This window comes from Gallus gallus, chromosome 1, assembly GCF_016699485.2.
Source record: "Gallus gallus isolate bGalGal1 chromosome 1, bGalGal1.mat.broiler.GRCg7b, whole genome shotgun sequence".
Classification (NCBI taxonomy): domain Eukaryota; kingdom Metazoa; phylum Chordata; class Aves; order Galliformes; family Phasianidae; genus Gallus; species Gallus gallus.
Genome location: NC_052532.1, coordinates 165880455 through 165896353, shown reverse-complemented (window position 1 = coordinate 165896353; position 15899 = coordinate 165880455). Strand labels below are relative to the sequence as shown.

Below are 15899 nucleotides of genomic sequence, written 5' to 3'. Positions count from 1 at the left end.
TATAGCTTTTCTCATGCATAGTCTGCTATGGCAGTTACTACACCTGGGATAACCAGAATACACACCAGAATAACCAGGACATGTGCCAGTTCCTCTGTTTCTAATGAATGTAATTAGGTCTTCAAAGAGTGAGGTGCGGTGATCTTCAACTCCGGTCTTTAACAACTTCTCTGGACAACTTATTCCAGTGCCTCCCACCCTCATAATGAAAAATTTCTTCATAAAATCTAATCTAAATCTACTACAGGCTCAGCCTGTGATTATTCTTGGCATTGCTCTAACCCAGATGCAGCACCTTGCACTTCATGAGGTTCGTGTGGGCCCACCTCTTTAAGCCTTTTAAGATTCCTCTGGATGGCATTGTTTCTCTCTAGCATGTCAACCACACCACTCAACTTGGTGCCATCCAAAAACCCGCTGAGAGTGCTCTCAATCCCACTGTCCACATCACCAACAAAGCTGCTGAATAATACCAGTCTCAGTACCAACCTCTGAGGAGCACCACTCATCACTGGTCTCCTTCTGGACACTGACTCATTGACTGCAGCTCTTTGAGTGTGACCACCCAACCAATTCCTTCTCTACTGAGTGGTCCATCCATCCAGTCCATGTCTCGCTAACTTAGAGACAAGAATGTTGTGTGAGACAGTGTCAAATGCTTTATCACTTTGTTCTTTCTCTTCCTATCTTTTCTTGCTTTCTCAGAGTGGTCTTATAAAAACCAACTTTTTGTCCTCCACATATGCCTACTGTTGCTTGTTCCTGTTTTAGTCCCATCTGGAAGGATCACAGCAACATGTTATCAAGTTTGAGGGATTTCTTGCATAACAAGTGTTGAATCTGGGGAACCATCAGGTTTGTTAAGTGGAACACTCGAAGGGGATTTTCACAGTAATATTCCCTTCTCCAGTTATCTTGGCAGAGTGCAAAGTCTTGAAACCAATTCTTTGCCTTTGTTCAAGACCACTTTTCTAATGATGCCTGGTTTAGTTCTCCACTAAATAAGGTTGTGAATGTACGAGAGGGTAAGGCTTGAATATATGAGGTGGGTTGATTTATCCTGCCAGCTGAGCTTTCCCCATGCATACTATCCCTTGGTAACACTGATGATGATTGTCTGATTGGTCTGTCACTGAAAGAAGGTAGAGAATACCTCATCCTTTACAGAGGAGCTAAGTATTGGGTATCTGACTGTATCAAGCAGATGATGATTTTATAGAATCATAGAATTATTTAAGTTGGAAGGAATCTTCACAGGTCAGGTAAGTCTAACTCCCCTACAGTGAACAGGGACATCTACAGCTAGAGCCAGAAGGAGTACCAGCAGGTATTTGTCAGCTTTATATGCTTGTGCAGCACAAACTGCCTCCTTCCATGTCCCATAAGGGCAGGCAGTGAATCATTCCTTGTCAAGGGGGAAATGAGAGGCTCATCCTACAGTCAGGAAATACATTTAAATTAAGAGCCATGTTTCAAAGCCCTCCTCCGTTGTCATCTCATCCATGCTTCCCCTGAAGTACTTTAATAAAGAGAAGAGTGGGAGTGATTGAGGTAATAGAAGCCATGTTCCCAATCTCATGCTAGTGGTGGAGGTTAAATATGTGCCTACAAATGCACCTGACCCCCTTCAGATGTGTGGGTACATAACCTACTCGTCTGTACATTATAATAACAGAGTTGCTTTGTGGGACTAAAGTTCTTACATCTTTTCTATGCCTCATTGTACATGTCAGTTATTTGAAGATGCACAGAAGGGCAGCTCATTCTTTGTTATAGCAGGGAGAGTGTTATATCTGTCACGTAAACCATATGGTTCTATATCATCCCTAATTACTGTCATTTATGTGCACGAAGGCAGATTTAGGAGGCATGTCCAGTAAATTATACAACGGCAATTTTATGAAGCCTTTAGAAAATGGTAAGTGGTTCAATGAATGGCATGTTACATAACTGGTAGGAGAAGCTTGAAATCGCATTTGTAGTGCTATGAAAGGGAAAATGCAGGTTTTGTATGCCAAGTTCAGCGTTCTCCATTTGGAGAATTTATCCATGGAGTTAACTTCTTGTTACTGTTATTACCTAATATCTTATTACTCTTAATTACCTTATTACTCTTAATTCAGGGAAAGAAAAGATGTGTCACATGCTTGGCAGAATAGATACTTAAAATAACAAACAGAAGGCTTGATTTTAAAAACTGTTCAGTGTTGTCCGAAGAAGAACCAATTTATAATGATGTGGCCCTCCAGCAGAGGCCTCCCTAATTCACACTGCCTTTTACATCCAGCGTGCATCTTCTTTCAGCTTTTTTGAAATGCTTTCACAAACTGAACCTTTCAGTACGGCAGCTGCAGAAGACGTAGTCTTCCATGTTATCCAGCAGCAGCAGCCATCCGTTCAGTGCAAAATGTAGCCATGGATTCACCAGTGGGAAAGAATGGTCAAATTAAGCTACTTGCATAGACAACGTGTTTACATTGCATAGACAATGTTGGGTACTCAGAGCTGAACAGAGCAGTTCTTGGCTCAGTGCACCTGAGGCCACAATATACACAACAATATATTAATTCAATTAAGCCTGCACTGTAGCAAACAAATATTTTGCTGCTAGATTTGTCCTGAGAGCCTGTACTTGCACTCAATTCTGTGAAAAACATAACAAAACAAAACAAAATAAAATCCTGCTCCATTAAGCTCATATCACAGCTCTTCTCTCACTTTTAACTTTATCCCTGTAAATTCTCCAAGGGGACTTATGAGAAAACTGCAGTGGATCTCTGCCTCTCAGAGGTTCTTTCTGTGTGCTTCCCTTTAGCTGTGTTCTGGCCCCACTGCAAGTGCAAGGAAAGTGCCTCTGGTTTTAACAAAGCACGCATTTGCTCTTAGTAGTTGAGGTTCCCAGCCAGCCAGTGCTCTGTAGCTGTCCTTTCACAGCAGGAGAGCGCTGAACACTGTTTGTTTTATTAGAACATAAGTTAGAAGGAGAAAGAAAGCCTGGATGAGTACTCATCTGACCTCAGAGCTCCCCAGAAGCAACCTCACTCTTGTTGAGCTTTTGGCCACTTCTGGTCCCTGAGTTGACTTGCGGGGAGATGAGAGGAGTGCGGAGGGCAGCACGAGGTAGGGCTGATGACTGCAGCACAGCATGGGCAAGGTAGGGTCTGACCCTGTTTTGGGAGAGGCTCCACTTGACCAGCCTGCAGCAGCCAGGAAGAAGCAAGCAAGCACTTCTTCCCTGCTGCCTGACCGCACTTCTGTAACAATCACAGACAGCTTAGTGAACTGTGGGCAAGGAAAGAAGAAAACAGATAACATCTGTTAAATATATGTACTCACATGCATGCATGGGCACACACAGAAAACAGTGAACGGGTGGCCAAAGTTAGAGCATACAGAACCTGATGTTCCCAGGTGAACAGCTGTACATGCCTGCAATACTTTACAGTATAGTACCCAGCCTCTGCATTCCCTCCTTGATCAGGAATGCAGAGGGGGTAAATCCATGGGGTTTGAACCAGAAGTTAGAATCATAGAATCACAGAATCATAGCATGGCCTGGGTTGAAAAGGACCTCCAAGATCATCTAGTTTTAATCCCTCTGCTATATGCAGGGTCGCCGACCACTAAAGCAGGCTGCCCAGAGCCTCATCCAGAGTTAGAGGCATCCCTTTCACACAGGCTGTCAGACTGAGTTCAAACCCAGCCTTCTCAAGATGAAATCCACCCGTCATGGTGTGCCAACAACCAAAATGTTGTTCCCAAGTAGCAAAGCATGGCCTGTTCCCATGAGCTCTGCCTGACTACAAGGACCTTGGGGATGAGGCCCATGAAATGCTGGGCAGGATCCCACTATAGAGCAATCAAACTTCTTTTTGCAAGGGAGAATGACCGCACTTGGTTTTCCGTAATCACGTTGCTGATCTTAAGGATGATACAGAACTGCTCAGCAAAGGACGTGCGGGGTTTCATAATTTAAGAGAAGATCCGTGGATGCTGCTGACGTTACATAAGAACCACATTAGCGCTGTATATTTTCTGCTCCATTAAGCCAGTGCTTTATTTAGTTCCTCTGATTTCAATACTGTTGTAAAACAATACACGTGCATGCTCCGTGTGCTCTTCAAGTTCTTGGTTTAGTCTTGTATTCATTCCAAAGAGTGCTGAATGTAACCTTAATGTTCTTCTCAAAATCGGTGTGTTTTTCATTTACTATTGTCTTTTCTCTGGGAAAGACACCAGTTTTGGGACAACAGAGACAGCATGTAAATATTCATCAGGAAAGAGAGTCTGAAGAGTTAAGGGTGAGGAAAGGGTGTACAGGCAGAAGGAGGTTTTGAAGAGCGAGTGTGTGGCAGACAGGAAGGTTTACATGAGGCTGGGTAGCAAATACAGGGCATGGACGAGCTGAGAACAGGAGCTGGAAAAGCCAATGGAACAGAATGATGTGAGAATACATGGAAACTAGATTATATAACGGTTTTTGTGGTGATGCACTGGAACAGGTTGCCCAAGGAGGTTGTGCATGCCCCGTCCCTGGGGGCATTGAAGGCCAGGCTGGATGTGGCTCTGGGCAGCCTGGTTTAGTGGTTGGCGACCCTGCACATAGCAGAGGGGTTGAAACTCAATGATCACAGTGGTCCTTTTCAACCCAGGCCGTTCTATGACTCTGTGATTTCCAGGGGAAGAAAGTCTGGGTTATGTGAGGCTGTCCTGAAACAGTTTGGCCCCGGGTGAAATAACCTATAGTGTGTGGCACGTGTGTTGCTTTGCAGAGGGAGATGTCACATTTAGAAATATTACAGCTGCTATAGCCTTCTTTTAATCTTGAAATATTTTAAGGTAAATTAGCCATATGGAAACAAATTGAAAGAGCTTTGTTGAGAAAGAACGCTGTTTTTCCAATCTCCCCAACCTGACTTGCACCAAGTAAAATTATCTTCAATGGGAAAGAAAAGACAGAATGACTTTGAGGACAAGACCTTTCACCATATGATTATGTGGAAATTAGGGATGGTGAACCTACCAGGGACCTCCAAGCGCTGCATGAATAGAAGCTAACAAAAAGACAAAATATTGCATAAGAGCTCCCTGAGAGACAGCTCAGCGCCAGCTGGTCAGGGGAAAGTAAAGGCATGTCCATGCTCCAGGGGCAGGTCACAGTAGCTGTGGGACACTGAGGGTTTCTCCAGGCTCAGGATCCATGCACTGTGCTCCATCACTTGTCTTAAATCCACTTTTGTCCTGCTGCAATTCTCCCTTGGGGTGATTGCCACATTCACAACACAAAGGGCAGGGCAGGACCTTGCCATAACTCAGCTTGTCTTGGTTTTCATGTAACTCTCACGTAAAACAAAAGCCTTCCAACTATAACATCGTTTGTTCAATGAGATATTTGAGTTAGCACAGCTCTACATGCAGCCTCTTTCTGGAGGGAATGCTGTACACACTCCGTCCTTCAAAAATGTACAGAGACTCTTAGGATTCACTGCTCTACATACATTTAGCAGTGGTTTTAATCAGCAATGCACAAGTATAAGGAATGCTGATTTACTAAAAAGAAGGCTGGTAGTGCTTTTTTTCAGAGCAAAATGAGGTCACGCAAACAATTCATCTGACATCGGAGCTGCTCTCAAACAATGTGCTCTTTGTTTGTCAGGCTCAGGAGAAAGAAAATGGCTACTTAAAAACAAAAAGAGTGGACAATGTGAGAGGGCAAGGTCTTGATCTTATGCATCACCGCTCCGCAGTTGGTGGAGTGAGGTAAAGAAGGGGCCATGGAAATAAGTAGCTGTTCCATTATTTTGTGATTCTCTCCCATGTTTTCATGTCAGTGAGCAACTGCAAGTAGTTCCCTTAAGCAGCTCATAAACATGAGTAGTAAAAAGCATTCAGGTTTTCTTGTTGAAGGGAAATCACCTTTGATCTATCTCGTATCATTGTGACCCACGGACCATGTGTGACTAACAGATGACTGATGAAGTTTCCTGTCTTGCAGTATGATATCGTTGGACATTCAGGAGATGGCTACAACATCGCCTTGGTTGAGAGTGGCAAAGTTCCCAAGAACAATAAGCAAAGATTAGAGATTCTTAAGGTAAATCCTACTAACAACCTATGCTGGGTAATAAAGGATTTTATGACTGCAAAGGATAAGAAGAGTGAAATAAAGGGCAGATTAGAAAGCAGCAAGCTGAAACAGAGCCTCTCAGAGACTGTGCCAAAATAATGGAGGCTGGACATGCCTTTTTCTGGTCTGCTATGTTGTAAATGTGTCATTTTGACTGCTTATCAAGGGGTATAGGAGGCTCCAAACATTATGCAGTGATATACATAGTCCTACCTAAAGACGTGGTGATACTACTAGCATGTCAGTGGATCATTTGATCTGTAGGGGGATCCCAAGTCATTGGTTTGGCCTTATACCTTCAGGAATTAACATGTCACAGTAGCAGTGGGACAGCGTACTGATGGTAGACTGAAAACATGGTAAATCACAATTGCAAAATGAGTGCATTTATCAACATTTTACTGCAATAGTATGCAAAAAAAACCCACCAAGTGTATTGCAGGATTTACCTACTTTGGCAGCTTGATGCATTTTAACTGTGAGCTTCCTTCAAAAAATATTCTTAAAATATTTGGGTTAGAAGGGCTGGATTTTCTAGCATCTAAAATTCCTTGCCCTCCGCATAGGAAGCAGCTTCATCAATGCAGGCATTGTATTTGTGTCATAGAACCTCAAACAAAATGTTTCAGCATTTGTGAAACTTGCTGCCGCTGTCAGGAGTCATATTTGATACTAACTGTGACACTGTTAGAACTTGGAAGTCCAGTGCAAATCATAAACAGGTGGGAGCAGAATTAAGAAACTAAGCCCTCTTTTCTTTCTTAAACATATAGCAACTAAGCTACTCAAACTGCAGCTTATCAAAGTATTTTGCACTCCTTAGGGTCCTGTCTAATTCTGTCCGTGTGTGATTCACTGTGTAATGCAGCATATTGCTTATAAAAAGCTGCATGTTCTGTGGCATCTGATGCACTGCCCATAATTCTGAACGTGCATCCCGTAATACATCATAAACGAATATCTGCTTCCTTCCATGCCAGCCAAAATAAATGTTTATTCATCAAGTCCTCTTACATACTTGCATTTGGCTATGCTGTGCACACAGGTCATGCATGCTCATGCTCAGTTCTGCATGAGTGGAGATCATACCTTGGAAGGCACTGAGCACGCCATTCGGGAAATCGCCAAGGAAGATGCTGATGAGTATTTTGTTATCGTCTTGAGTGATGCGAATCTGGAGCGATACGGCATTGAACCATCAAAATTTGCCCAGGTCTTGACCACCAACAGTCAAGTCAATGCTTTTGCCATATTTATAGGGTCTTTAGGAGACCAGGCAGATAGGTAAGTTTATTTACTGTATTCCTAATATAACTGTTTCCATTCACCATAAAGCTAAACTGTGCTAAGCCGTGCAGGTAGCACTTCTGTGCTGGACAGATCACGGAGCACTGGCACAGGCTGCCCAGAGGCTTGTGGGGTCCACTCCTTGGGGATCTCCCAGAGCCACCTGGATGTGGCCCTGGGCACCCTGCTCTGGGTGTCCCTGCTAGGCAGTGGCTGGAGCAGAGGGACCCAGAGGGCCCTGCCAGCCTCAGCTGTGCTGAGATGCTTTAAATACAGTGAAGGTAGGTATAGTTGTCCGTGCTGGTGCTCTCCACCGTAGTTTTTGATGTACTAGAAAGAAGCAGAGCTTGTGTTAAGGAGAAGATTGGTTTGTGGGTCCTTGCAACCCTCCTTTGTGGCCTGCTGGTTCAGAGCATTCTGAGCATCTGAAGGGACACCTGAATCTTTCCTCCTGGAGAACTTGGCAGAGACGTGATTCCTCTGTAAGTGCCCAGTATGAGATGTGAACGGATGTTGGCCTAGGAGGAGTCATATAAGCAAGAAAAGCTGGAGTTCAAAGGTCTTTACACAGATACTCCCCTTGTGCTAGAGACCTAAATTCTTTGGAGGGTCTGAGCCAATATGCTTGCACTCAGTGCTACTATGTTATTCTACTTGAAACTCTTAGGGTACAGGGGGAAAATAAGGAAATTCTGTCCGAGCTGATGTTCCACATCTACTGAGGAGCAGTACGCACAACAGGAAGCTGCAGCCACAAATAATAACATTGCTCTTTCTGCTTCTGTTCACATTTTTGACAGGAGCAGAGTGAGGCATGCCCCAGAGGGAACTGGCCCTCAGTGTGCAGTTTCAATCAGCAAAGGTTTGAAAGAGTTTGAAAGTTAAAGCTGCCCTGCTGGCGTTAACCCAGGCTGCTGCAGGTCTGTGCATCAAAGCTGCACTGTGCACTATAAAATACCACCATTCTGGCAGATTGCAGTTACAGAATGCCCTTATACATCTGCTAGTAATAAATGGAAAAAAAAAAGCATTGACCATAACCTGCTGTGTAAGGAGAGATCTCGTAATGGCCGAGTTCGCTGGGTATGGAAAATGCGCACAGTGCTGTCAATAAGATGCATGTGTGTATGTGTAAAGGCAGAATTAGACAAAGCCTTCCTGTAACTGCCGTGGGGGAAGGACAAGCAAATTCCTTGTGGCAGCTTTTGAAAAACTCACTTTAAAAGTTTCGCTTAACTTATCATTGGAGTAACGGTGCAGAGCATAAGCTAAAACTTGTTTAAAAAGCAGTAAGAAAATCCCTTCCAAGCCTGCTGGCTGGACATGAGGGAGATGGATTGAGTGAAGTACGTCTTGTTTAGCGTTTTGTTAAGGGAGGTTAAGCTGTGAATAAGAACGTGTCAGGCTAATATTTGCTGAGAAATGTCTGTCCATCTAATCTGCCGTGGTCTAGAAGAGGAAATACAAAGAGCACATTTAGAATCACTCGATGTGTTGAATTGAAAGAGCTGCGAGTTCAATCAAAGCAGGGTATTTAGAGGAAGTAAATATCTGCCTTTCTGGGGAATATGTCGTGCTGCCATCAGAACACCAAATGGGTTAATACCTTGTCGAGACACGGGTGCCTTAATCAAAATAAATGTTATGCACGTCAGAAAGAGGACGTGAATAAAAACCAGAAATAGCTTTGATTGTCTTGCTGAAAGGACCTCAGCGACCCAACTGCTTTCAGTCCTTCCTCCCACTGCTGCTTTCCCAAGCCTTTAATTGCACGGTGACAGCAGCACAGATGACATGTGTTGGCAAGGTATTCAGAAGGAAAACGTCCCTTCTGAAGGAGCTCCGGCTTGTGGTAGGGAACGTAATTGGAAATGGTAATTCTGTCTTGTCCCTCATTCTGCACTGCAGGCTGCAGAGGACTCTGCCAGCAGGACGCTCCTTTATCGCCATGGATACCAAAGAGATCCCTCAGATTTTACAGCAGATCTTCACGTCAACCATGCTGTCAAGTGCCTAGCCAGCACCAGTGCTGGGAAATCCACTCCTGCTGAAGATACGAACTCTACAGCTGAGGACTATCAGCTATTAATAAAATACATCCTGTTCTGGAATCAGCAAACCAACCCCGATCTTCACTACAGCTCCACCAACTTCTTGTGTTCAAGGAACTGCAGTGAGGCTGAAGTAAACCTCGGGCTGGCAACAGAGTGGATGTTCTTCCAGAGGGACAAAAAATAAAGTACAGTTTGTGATCATTGCTCTGGCTGATGGGTTGCCAGCACTGCAGCATCATCTGGCACGGTTTTACTAACATGGTTCTCTGGGATTAGATAATATTATACAAGGCAGAGCCAGACAATCTGTTTCAGTGTTTTGTGTGTGTATGTTTGAATGGGTAGTTAACCCCATCTCCAATTTAATCAGGGCTGCTCTCATCAGGAAGGAAACCGTTCCTTCCTCTGCTGTTGCTCTCTTGTCCTGGTGGGCACTGGGGCTTCACCGCTGGAGGCTGGGAACAATGGGGCAGTTTGCAAACACTGACCGTCACATGTAAACATTCATTATCTGATCAGGCACGGTGCTCAGAGATGTCAGACCTAGAGAAAGTGGCTGCTGAGGAGGAAAATAAATGTCTCTTTCAGTTCTGCCTGTGAAAAGAAAGGGGAAGGGCTCAAAACGGTCTTGAGAGCCCACCTGCCAGCATGTCCAAGGAGGGGGTGACTACTGCATCTCCCTTGCATGATGGATGACAAAATCCTATTTTCCTTTTGCCCAGAGTCCCTGAGATGGCCTCAGTGTCTGGAGGTGCTTTTGTGATTGGGAGACAAAAAATTGTTAGCATTTTCCTAGAGCTCCTTCATGATCTGCATTGCCTGGGTCTTTTGGAGATGAAAGTGAAGAACAGATCTAGGCATGAAAAAATAAGTATTATTTTTATAAAGGAAAAAAAAAAAAGCCCTTTTCACTTTAGCAAGATATCTGTGTTGGCATATAGTTCTTTAATATCCGGGATAGTTGTCAAGATATTTTATAATTCAGTTGGCTGGTGTTTGGCTTGTCCTATGAGGTGATAATCTCTTTATATACTAAAGAACAGATATCTTGCAGTGAATCAAGAACACAGGAATACCTGAAGAATTGAATTTATCATTTAACTAAGCTGGGGTTCTATCGTCTCTGATAGTCTGCCCATATTAGTTTAACTAGAAAAAAGTCAGGGGAAATGCTCAAAAACATGATGGAGGAATTGCAGTACTTCTCGTATTTATTTTAATCCTAAAGTTACTGAAACTGCATTGCAAGCAGTGCTTTTGAAGAGTTAAATGAATTTGATTTTGTTAAATCTAACCATGGGTGTTTTGAAGGGTCCAGTTTCTGGTGGCCGTTCCCTACCATGTGCCCTGCAGCAGCCTATCTGTGTAACCTTATTAACCTGCGCCCAAGTTTGTGTGCCCCAAGTGTCATATCACAGAATCATAGAAGCACAGCATCAAAGAATGGTTGGGTTGGAAGGGACCTTAAAGCCCATCCAGTTCCAACCCCCTGCCATGGGCAGTGCCACCCACCAGCTCAGCTGCCCAGGGCCCCATCCAACCTGGCCTTGAGTGTCTCCAGGGATGGGGCACCCTCAGCTTCTCTGGGCAGCTTTACCCTACATACCCCAAAATGTCCTGAAAAGGAGGACGTGTGAGGATAGAAGGCCTTTTTCAGAGGTTTCTGGGATTGTTATGGTAAGCATATACATGAGAACAAAGAGGTTAAAGACGTAATTCCTGTTTGCAGGGAGTTGGGAGGGGAGTGCTGGGTTGATCCTGGTTGGGACAAATGCACACACATAGACACGCTCACGTACACACAGACATGGCTGCTTAGGGGAAGCACACATCCAAACATAAATATCCTGGTCCCGTAAACACAGCCTGAGATACTACATGCAATAAAGAGCTGCATTAGGAATCCTGTTAGTAAACATGTTTATAGTGGAAATTCCTTTAGCACTTCTGCTTTTAGTGCCTTCAGACAGGAAGCATTGCAGGGCAGTGACGAGCACATGTGCTGTACACCTCCTCTGTTACAGTTAGCATTATCATAAAGACTGACGTTGTTTCAGGGAAGCTCTACAGTAAATTCCATTTGTTTGGGTAACCCTGTAGATCACTTTTAGTGTCACATTATTTAGGCCATCTTTCAAAGCTTTGGCTTTATTCTTAGTTTCGGGACATTCTGTTGTGTTTCGTTTCACATTTCACAGGTCCACAGGATGTGGCCATGGGGCAAGCACTGTAGAGAGCTGGGGGCAGTGGGAGAGCAACTTTTGGTGCTTTCTGAGGGGAGAAGGGGTGAATGATCACTTAACACTTATTGCAGGCCGTGTTTGACCTGAGAGCAGCTCTCTGAGTTGTTCCAATTCAATGGGAGATTTCCCTGGGGTAAGCAACTCTTACCTGATCTAGTGAGGTATTGAAGTGTTCAAGAGATGTGTAGATGTGGCACTGAGGGACATGGTTAGCGGGCATGGTGATGATGGGCTGATGGTCGGACTAGCTGATCTTAGTGGTTTTTTCCAATTGTAATGATGATTCTATGATTCCAGTGCCTGTCACACAGGCAGAAGCCTCAGCAGCAGTGGGCCCCTTGGATTGGCCGTGTGACTCACTGCTCAGCTTACAGGAACATCCAGCCAACACTGTCCTTTCATGGCCCTGAGACCCAGCAGTGCTTTTTAATATGCATTTATTTGTTCAATAGTGACATACTTAGGAATAATGTGGTGCCAGTGAATTCTCACTGCAGTGCAGGCACCAGTGCTGTTTCCTTTGTTGGTATATAGAGATGTTTTCCATCTCTCACTGTTTATCACAGCGCTTTTGTGCTAATCTAGTTCTACTGTGTGAACAGGACTGATTGGAGAGGGTCCTGACCTGTCACTACTGCCTTCAGTGCTCCAGTCAAATCATTAATAACTTTAACTACCTCTCGTAATGCAAATTTTTATCTAGTTCTATCTATGCATGTCATGTTTATTCTTACTAAATATTCATTCAGTAGGAGTATACAGTCATTTAGGATTACTGTTTAACCCAGGTGCAGATAGGCCTGGGCCTATTCTCTCATGTGACTAGTGATAGGACTAGAGGGAATGGCTTCAAGCTGCGCCAGGGAAGGTTCAGGCTGGACATTAGGAAATAATACTTCTCTGAAAGGGTGGTCAGGCACTGGGATGGGCTGCCCAGAGAGGTGGTGGAGTCACCGACCCTGGAGGTGTTCAAGGAACGTTTGGACGTTGTGTTGAGGGACATGGTTTAGTGAGAACTATTGGTGATGGGTGAATGGTTGGACTAGATGATCCTGTGGGTCTTTTGCAACCTTGGTGATTCTATGAAATATATATTTTTCACCCAGAGTTGTGGTGACGCACTGGAACAAGTTGCCCAAGGAGGTTGTGGATGCCCCATCCCTGGAGCCATTCAAGGCCAGGCTGGATGTGGCTCTGGGCAGCCTGGTCTGGTGGTTGGTGACCCTGCACATAGCAGGGGGGTTGAAACTGGATGATCGTTGTGGTCCTTTTCAACCCAGGCCATTCTATGATTCTATGATTCTATGATATATATACATAACTACATTACAGATATATACATATCTCTCTCTATATATACAGCCCAGGCAGATATGCTTCCAGTCAGAGCCAGGAACATCCTCCATGTAAGAAGGTGAGCAGCCTGAGGTGCCTCTGTGTGGATACAGGGTGTGAGCAGAGACGTGGGAGGGATGGATGCTTGGGCTCCAGCAGTCGCTGCTTGTTCCCCCGTTGTTCTTTTTGCAGACATCAACTGTCAAGCACGGTTATGGCTGTCATGATAAAATTAAGAGTAAAGGTCGTAATTGCTGACGAAATACACTGATGTGGTATTCAAGCAAATGGACAACATGAGATTTAGATACTGTATTTAAAAAATTGAAACCAACCTGATGCCCTGCTGGGAGTACAGGTGAGAGACACAAAAAAGCCAGAGCTCTTCTTCTATAAAGTCTTCATTTTTATTAATGATTATAAAACAATTAGTGAAAATGGTTCAGACAACAAGAAAAAGAACCTTGCAGTTGCGCTGTGTGGACTATTGCACATTATTGTGTTGATTAATGAATAACATGCCCACAGAAGTGAGAATGTACAAGCTACTGACTGAAAAATAAATAAATTATTAATAATTTATAAATAATTAATAAATAAATATATAAATAATAAAATTTTAACTGTGGACTGAACCCAGAATGCTGACTTGAAAATCTGATTGTTGTACGGAAGCTCTGTATTAAAAAAAAAAAAGGCTGAAAGTGCATTCAAAACCATTTTAGTGTGAATAGGTTTGTCTGCTGTAGGTGGGAAGGATGTTGTTGTTTAGCTCCTAACTACTTCTGCTTCTGGAACAAACATGTCCATGTTGACGTCTTCATTTGCATTTTATCATTTACTGTTCTTTTTGTCAGCACTGGGGAGAGGAAGCAGAACTTGAGGGGAGCTCATGGCACCCAAGGGGACTGAAGAGAGCTGGAAGGGAGTTCTTTTAGGACCTCTTTCAACCTGCATGCTTAGGCACATGTATTCTTGGCCATTTGCTTTTGGTGGTCTTATCTTGGTCTTTGTGTCAATCCCCATTTCTTTTCTCCTGACCTTCTCTCGCCTATGTTGTCTCTCACTTATTTTATCAAAATGAGTTATTTTCTTTTGTTTTTTGGTTGTTTTTTTTTCTTTTTTCCAGAGAACCACAAAATCGTACGGGCAGTCCACCCACCAGCTCATGCTGCTCAGGGCCCCATCCAGCCTGGCCTTAAATGCCTGTGCCAGTGCCTCACCATCCTCACAGCAAAGAATTTCTTCCTAATATCTAACCTAAATCTCCCTTCTTTTAATTTAAAGTCATTCCTGTCATCCTCCTTCCTGCTTGTAAACTCCCTTCAAGTACTGGAAGGCTGCAACGAGGTCTTCCCAGAGCCTTCTCTTCTCCAAGCTAAACAAGCCCAACTCCCTCAGCCTTCCTTCATAGAAGAGGTGCGCCAACATGGACTTCATCTTCTAGGAGCTTGGCTTTGCACCAGGCATTTTAACCTCTGAAAGCAGAGAAGATCTCCCTTTTTCACCATTCATGCACCAATTCAGAAGCACATACAGTGTCATCAACATAAACAAATAACAAATTCCCACAGCCAGAAAAAGTGCCTTAGTTTCTGAGGTTGTTGTGACAACATGAGCAGTGGCAGCACTGAGTAAAATGTCTTAAAGTCAGCTGAATTTTCTGGAAAATAAGTGCACGTGGGAAGATTTGAAAATTCAGTGTTCTTCAGGATGAGGATGATGGGTTGGTGTTCTTCTCAAAGATGAGGGTTATCATGCCAGGTGCCCCTATGGCCACATGAGGATGAGCTGAGCAGTGCAAGGCTGAAGCATCCCCATCAGCAGTGGGAAGTGAATAAACTTCTTCTCTACCCCGGACACATGCTCAGGATGAATTGAGGTTTGTCCGCATCAACAAGTGATGGAGGGAACCGGACTAAAAGAAGTCTGCCCCCTGAATACCGCATTTGTTGTGTATTTTTCAAAGGCGTACAAGTTAGTTATTGCCTTTTGGTGCAAGCCAGAATTTTAATGTCCCTGGAACCTCTTAATGAAACATTCACTGGGAACCTAAAATGTAATGCAGCTCAGAAATACTATATATAAATATATATATAAGAGTTTTCATACCAGGACTCGATACAAAACCCATTCTTGGCAATGGGCTTTTCAAAATCATTAAATGAGTATTTTATGGCAACTCCTCTGGACGGTCTGTCTGGCTAAGATGACAGCATTATAAGCAAACGGTTTGGGAAAGGTCCAAAAACATCATTACTTGGTTAGGAAAATGTTACAGGGAGAGCGATACAAGGGATGGCATTGCGGATCCTTTTCCTGTTATCATGACTAAATCACACTCCGTGCACCATACCAACATCTGCGTTTCAGCTTGGGTAGGTTTTATATCCTTAGGATCACCTACTAGAGTTTCACAACTGAGGATTACGGAATAAGGTTTTGGTTTTGGAGACATGCAATTGGGGATAGGGGTGCAGGGATGCTCCTGTTGGTTTTCGCATGAGCTGCACAGTGAGAAGCTTGCCTTCCTGTGTGTGTGATGCTGCAGGTGCTGTCCTGCTGCAGCAATGGTTGGTGTCTGAAAGAGCTGAAATGGCTCTATGCTTCCCTCCCTCTGCCCACCGCCCCATTCCTCCCAGCAGCTGTGAGAAGAACGGGGGAGGATGAACCCCGGTGTCATGGGAGGGGATGGGGCCCACAGCCTCATTGCGTCCTTCCTCAAGCCATGAACTGAAGCTGGCATACCCAGGCATGGGCTTTGGAAGTTGGGAATTAAGCATGCCTTTAACTAGGATTTTAGTATGTGATATTATAGCCCTTAAGACGTTAATAAGTTTTATGATGCCAATA

At 44.0% G+C, this 15899-nt stretch overlaps 1 protein-coding gene across 1 annotated transcript in view; it reads left to right on the top strand.

The window, feature by feature from the left end:
• VWA8 (von Willebrand factor A domain containing 8) overlaps positions 1-13681 on the top strand; it is a 181262-nt gene extending 167581 nt beyond the window's left edge. Inside the window, exons 43-45 of the mRNA XM_425624.8 lie at positions 5996-6094; positions 7173-7411; positions 9323-13681. Coding sequence (XP_425624.5) covers positions 5996-6094; positions 7173-7411; positions 9323-9431 — 447 coding nt within the window. The 3' untranslated portion in view covers positions 9432-13681. The remainder of the gene's footprint in view (positions 1-5995; positions 6095-7172; positions 7412-9322) is intronic.
• The last annotated feature ends 2218 nt before the right edge of the window (positions 13682-15899 follow it).